The sequence below is a fragment of the Camelus bactrianus genome, chromosome 21 (genome assembly GCF_048773025.1).
Source record: "Camelus bactrianus isolate YW-2024 breed Bactrian camel chromosome 21, ASM4877302v1, whole genome shotgun sequence".
Classification (NCBI taxonomy): domain Eukaryota; kingdom Metazoa; phylum Chordata; class Mammalia; order Artiodactyla; family Camelidae; genus Camelus; species Camelus bactrianus.
The window spans coordinates 27610875-27617160 of NC_133559.1; the positions used below are offsets into that span (position 1 = coordinate 27610875).

General features: G+C 50.0%; 1 protein-coding gene across 1 annotated transcript; it reads right to left on the reverse strand.

The window, feature by feature from the left end:
* Window positions 1–860: 860 nt before the first annotated feature.
* On the reverse strand, window positions 861–1766 carry TEDDM1 (transmembrane epididymal protein 1). The gene has a single exon (XM_010954937.3). It carries the CDS (start codon window positions 1764–1766, stop codon window positions 861–863), a length of 906 nt encoding a protein of 301 aa, XP_010953239.2.
* Between the last annotated feature and the right edge of the window lie 4520 nt (window positions 1767–6286).

Here is a 6286-nt window from a genome sequence, read left to right on the forward strand (position 1 = left end):
AGGCCTCCTTGGGGATGCTCAGTGGGGTCAGGGTGAAGGTGGGTTTTATGCTGGGTGCCAAACACATGGCAACAGTGTGATGGTGGGATGGCTTTCTGTGAGTCAAGGCAGTGAAATTTGCAAAGACCCAAGGATAGGATCTAGTAAATTCTGTGTGCAGTGGCGGTGATGCTGAAATACCTAAGTTTTGGCTGGAACAGGAGCAACAAAATAAGAAGCTGGGGAAGTAGTGAGCATTTGAATTATATACAAATTTACAATCTGCAAATTTGAAATGTTGCCATAGCTCTAATGACGTTTCACCCTATTAATCTGAATTTGAAGTGAAGCCAATGCTTAAAAACTGGGGCAGAGCAAAACATTTTCAACCCGTATAAATTAATTATAAATTCGGTTCATGCTACTTCCACATGGTGGCGCCACTTTGGTGCGCAAACAGAAATGCCCGCTGTTCTTTGTTGGGATGAGATTTGAATGGTTCCAGTTTTGAGTGTGAGAAATCAGTGTTCCCTCAGGTAAAAGGCTGGAGAAGCACCTGGTGACGGCATGGCTGCTGGACTCTCCTCAGCTCCCTTCAAAGGCCTCCCTGCTGCGTTCTCTTCCCCTCGTGGCGCTCTGCTCACTTGCCTCTCCCCCCCCCCCCCCTTCCCCCAGCCCCCGACCAATCCCACCAATGTCGCCTTCTTGTCTCCGCGGAGATTAGAGATTCGGGGACAGGAGATGTGCCAGCAGATGGAGACCAGGCTCTCCTGCATGGCCATTACCTTCACCGGGGACCAAAGAGGGTACCATGCACACGTCGGAGAGAACCGCAAGGAGGCAGAGGGGTGGACAGCGTGCCCGGCAGCGCAGGCCCGGTGTCAGGGGGAGCTCTGAGCAAGAAGGAGAGCCCGGTCCTCTTTCTCTGACTGCTCCACCTCCTGCAGCAGTTTGTAGACGGGCCCCACTGCGCTCGTGTGACACGGAGTGTCTCTGGACCCGGTCAGCCTCACGCTGGGATGGTGACAATGGTACCAAAAGCAGGAGACACCGTAGATTCCCAGCAGGCACAAAGCGTTGACCATCACGTGCCAGCAGAAGAAGGTGGTGACAAACATGATGTCATTGATGTCATCGTCCTGCCACGGGTAGCCGGTGACTGGTTTGTATAGAATGAAGCCCGCCTGTATCAGCCAGGAGCCCATCATCTGAAACAGAAAGGTCTCGATCACGGAGAGCTGAACCGCGGCCGGAGTCCACAGCGCTGCCGTCAGCAGCAGCGTCAGCAGGGCCACCACCAAGATGAGCAGCGCGTGAGTCTGCAGCTCCACCCCTTCCGAGTCCTGGACGTGTGACACCAGCAGCAGCAGGAGCACGGAGAAAGTCAGCACCAGGGTCCCTTTTTCTAGGAGCAGACAGCGCTGAGGCAGCAGGTTCCTGCTCGTGACGTCTACACAGCCGTGGAGGGTGAGGAGGACGAACATGGTGAGATGCTGCCACTGTTTGGCATACATGAACCTCGGGGGCAGCTCCCTGTTCATCAGTATCAGCCCCCCTTTGACGCAGCTGATCTCGTAAGCTATCAGGACGGAGCCAGCCAGTGTCTTCAGCAAACCTCCGTAGGATACTTGCCACAGCCTGGCCCATCTCCCCCTGTTCCCAGGAGGGGATGAAGGATGCAGGAGAGAGTCATTGAATATCACGGCTTTGGAGACCACGACGGCTTGATAAAGCCCATAGGAGAGTAGAAACAGCCCTGGGTACACGTGACCGACAAAGGTTCCCATTGAACTACAGATCCGTCTGATGAAGGCGAGAAGAGCAAAACTCGGGCACGTCCACACCTTCTGGGGCCACGCCAAGGTCTGGACTTTGGCAAGAATTGCCTTCCACCAACTTTTATCATTTCATGCCACCCACTGCTCCCCCACAGAGAGGAAATGTTTCTTGAAAGCAACCTCTGACTTTGGTGGCATAAAGCCTCATTATTCCATTCCGTTCTGGGACATTGGGACCTAACTGGCTTCTGCCAAAGAAGAAAGTTGGTGAATGTGCCTTTGGGGGCTCCCCTCTAGGGCCATTGTGGTGCTTCTGGTCACATCTGTCCCCTTCTCCCATGGCTCCCTGAGCCTTGTACTGCCCAGCACTCAGAGGAGAAGGAGAGAAGGGTGTGGGATGGGGGAGGGGCTGCCATGGTCTTCAGGGAAAGCCTGGGCACTCACAGGTCCTTGAGTGCCCCTCAGTATTTCTCAGACATAACTTTGGCCCAATTGCAAGGTTCTCTTTTTGGACACATATACTTAAAAACATTTGGATATATGAGCATGTAATACATATTTCACACCTACCTGGCTTTCCTGTTCTCTTATAGACCCATTCTGAGGATCACCAAGCAAGCTCCCTCCCTCGCGTCCCCTTCCCTCTTCACATCCCCACCTGTGTCCGCCCCCAGTTCAGCATCTCCACTGCCCAGTAAATGGATTTGAAAAGCTACCTTTTGGCGTTTATTTTAGGGACAGTGGTAGTTTTTGCACTGTGTCAACCTAACCAAGCTTGAGCCGTGTTTGAGGAGTGCCCTTCCCTGTGGTTCCAGGCTGGGTTGGCGACAAGAGACGCTTACGTGAGGGTCTGAAGGTGGAAGGGAAGCAGCAGCCTAAGACACTCTGAAGGCGTCGGGGACCAGGAGCCACCGTAGCTCGGGCCCTCAGTTACTGACTCGCTGGCTCACCTCCCTGCACGGGCAGCCAGGCCTAGAGCTCCCTCAGCTGCTCTTAGTGTGAAGGGCACCAGCTCCCCCCACGGGCCGCCAGCCACTGACGCAGGAGCTGGTGAGAGGCAGACACTGGCTGCAGCCTGTCTTCGTAGGTCTCAGTTTGTCCTTGCTCTTTGTGTGATAGGCTTCTTCCTGACTGCTGCCGCATTGAGCAGACATCACCCGCGGCCCATCACACAGCCTTCCAAGGCTTCTTCGCTACAAATGCGTAGGGTCTGATAGCCATAAGAAACCCGTATTCCCATGATCTGTCCCTAACTGATGTAAAGGATTAAGGTGAAGCCCGCAAAACGCAGATGCGGTGGACAGGAGTGACTCCAGTGAGCTGTTGTTGGCCATCTGTAGTTTAATGTGAATTAGCCCATCGGCTTCATTTGTCTATCACTCCCCTAGCGCCTTGCATCTCAGAAGACAGTCCTAGGCACCAGATAACAGCCACTTGGGTGAAAGGCAGAGAAGAACAAAGTACAGGGGATATGATGCCCACAAACGGTTGTGGGTTTGTTGTGGGATGTAAACGAAATGGGAGTTTCTCTGGGGGTGAAAATTATGCTGAAGGAGGAGGAAGTTCACTGCTCAACATGAACCGTGTGGATGCCACAGTCTTTGCATAATCATCTGTCCTCACAGTACAAGCAATGCTGGGGGCAGAGAGGCAGCACCTGTATGCCGACAGCGCCCCTAGTGGAGAGGAGGAGAACTTACATCCAGGTCACAGCACTGCCTCTGAGACCGCACTCCTTCCCAGGTACCTACTCTTTCTCAAGTCTACTTAATTCCAGAAAAAATTAGATTTCTTTCTGCTCTTGAGGATGGCAGTAATTCCGATTTCTTTTTGCTACTGAGAGATTTGGTGGGGCTAGGGATTTGAGTGTAAAGGTTGGTTAGAAAAGCAAAGCTTAATTCAGCTTTCGGAGGAAATTTGCTTATTTAAAATTTTAACTTTAGGTATTTACTTAAAAATTCAATTAATGTATAATAACTTTAGAAAACTCGGTAAAATACATTAGCAAATAGAAGAACATTACAAATCATTTATAATCCCATATCTGGAGGTGACCACTGTTACCACTGACGTGTGGAAATACACTTTTCAGGAGGCAGCATGAAGTGGAAAATGCACCGACTGGAAGTCAGAAATCTAGGTTCTGATTCCCCTTTTCCCTTGATTGTCACACCCCTCAGCTGAAGAAAATTAGCGTTGAACTTAACTATTGAAGTGAAAGTAAAGGATGCAAATGCTGTCGCACAGAGTGAGCATGTGTCTTTCTGTCTCCCTTTTGGCGAGCCAGTGAAACAGCTGGAAGGACCTGTAAAGCTCCACACTCAGACGGAGGCGATTCAAAGGGGGAATGTGAGTGGCACCCCTGGCGTCGGGAGGAGAGAGCCTCAGGGGTGCTCCTGGCTTCCTGGCTTTGCTCTGGGAGGAGCAGAGGGGCCAGCGCTGCTCTGCGCGCATCAGTGGGGCCGGACGGGAAGCCTGGGGCCTGCAGGCCTCAAGAGGGGTTGCGTCTGGTGGCTCTTAATGTTGCTTCTAGAACTTCGAGGCTGTGATGCTAGTGAGGTGGGGGCAGCGGAGCTTCCTCCAGCTCCCAAACTCCTCTCCCCCGTTGCTCCTGGCGGCCGTGAGCTGGTTGCCAGTGGCCAGAGGAGGCGCGAACAACCAGGCCAGGCTGAAAGCGGCCCACCTGAGGACCAGGAGCCCCACTGAAGGGCCCATCCGGGCGGCTCAGCCCCACCTTGGCCGGGCACCGAGGCTACACGGTGCTCATTAAAATATGAACATCCTGACCAGGACTTTGAAGACAGGAGTCGCCCATCCCAAACCAGACACTGCCCACAGGCAGCCGAGGAGGAAGCCAAAGGTGGTGAATGATTAGCAGGACTGGCGGCCAGCGCCAGAGTCTGTGGACACCGAGTACCTGGGAAGAGTTTCATGAGGAAAGCTCAGTTTGACCGCAGGAGCCCACGGAGGTCCTTCATGGCCGGCTGCTCCACGGCGAGACTCCCCTCAGAGCTGCCCCCCACCCACCACCTCACATTCTCGAGGGGCCCCAGGCTCAGCCACTGCCCCTTGTCTGGCATGAAATGTCAGAGTGAGCCAGAAAGTCCTCGGGAATTCAGTGCATGTGAATTTACTAAAGGCTGTGGATCCTACTGGGTGCAGCAGGCAAATAAAATGAGTATATGACATAGTTCTTACTCTCAGAGAACTTAACAATTTGAAGGCACGCACCTCTGTACACACAGCCAAGCACACACACAACGCTAGAGAAGTGGTTAGACTACCTCTGTTCCATAGAAATCAGGTGTCACACAGGTAGTTTTAAATTTTCTAACAGGAACATTAAAAACATACAAAGATGAAATTTTATTTATTTGTCTTGTTTTTAAAATTTTTTTTAACTTTTTTTATTGAGTTATATTCATTTTATAATATGTCAAATTCCAGTGTAGAATTTTAATCAGATATTATATTTCAGTCAGTCTGTGCAAAATATAATTTCAGTGTGTAATTAATAAAAACATTATAAATGAAGAATTTTAGATTCCATATTTCATACTAAGTCTATAAACTCCGGTGTTAACGTTTTACACGAACAGCACATCTCAATTCAGGAAAATCCGTGTTATGGGCTCAACAGCTACGTGTGGCCAGTGGCTGACGTATTGGGTTATGCAGATTTGGACAGTATAGAATGACATGTTGACTCAGTTTTAAAGTTTCAGTGAAAAGAACAGTTCATCATTTGGTCAGAAAAGGCATCCAGACAGCTATGCTATGAACTTGATGACTGAGATTTTAGTACGATGCTTTCCCAAAGCATCTTTTAACTTACTTCCTTTCTGTTTAAAATGGGCATTGTCATCATAATCATCATCAAAAAGACATTCCATCTCACCTTGCCGTTAGGCAGAAATATGCCACAGGAAGAAAGCAAGCCAGAGGTGAGGGCTTGAGCAGAAACACACAGGGAGGGCGTCCATGGAAATCAGAACAAGGTCAGAGACAGCCCGTTTGTTCATGGGTCAGACACTTTTCATCTCATTTCAAGTGAGGGTTACTAAGCCTTGGGGTTTGTCACTGACTTACCAGAACAAAGCCCACAAGAGATGGAAAGCAGCTTTCTTATTTCTTAGTTTGGAAGGACCTACTTGCTTTCTTTCTCCTGGTGCACCAGCTCATAATTTTTCTCTTTGAAATTTCCTAGAATGGGAGATTTATACCTCATTGCACAACCATGACTTAGGTTTCATAGTTTGTAGGGTAGATTTCAGATACTTTTGAGGATCACATTTCAACAGCTGCAGATCTCTTTTTCTTCTGGAAACTGGTGGCAAGGTGGACGCACATACTGACCTCGGTTATACCTGTTTCTTCCTTTATAGCTATGGTATCAACTCGCACCCGTGGCTGAGGACAGAACTCAAGGTTCCTGAGTCTGTCTCACCATAGATCATTCCTCTTCCAAACCAGAATATGCATCCCCAAGTTAGGAGTTCACCTTTGTGCCCTCTTGTGCAGGATTCTTA

Bases quoted from the DNA above. Each gene is read 5' to 3' on its own strand.
- TEDDM1 (XM_010954937.3), bottom strand. From the start codon at position 1,766: ATGGGAACCTTTGTCGGTCACGTGTACCCAGGGCTGTTTCTACTCTCC.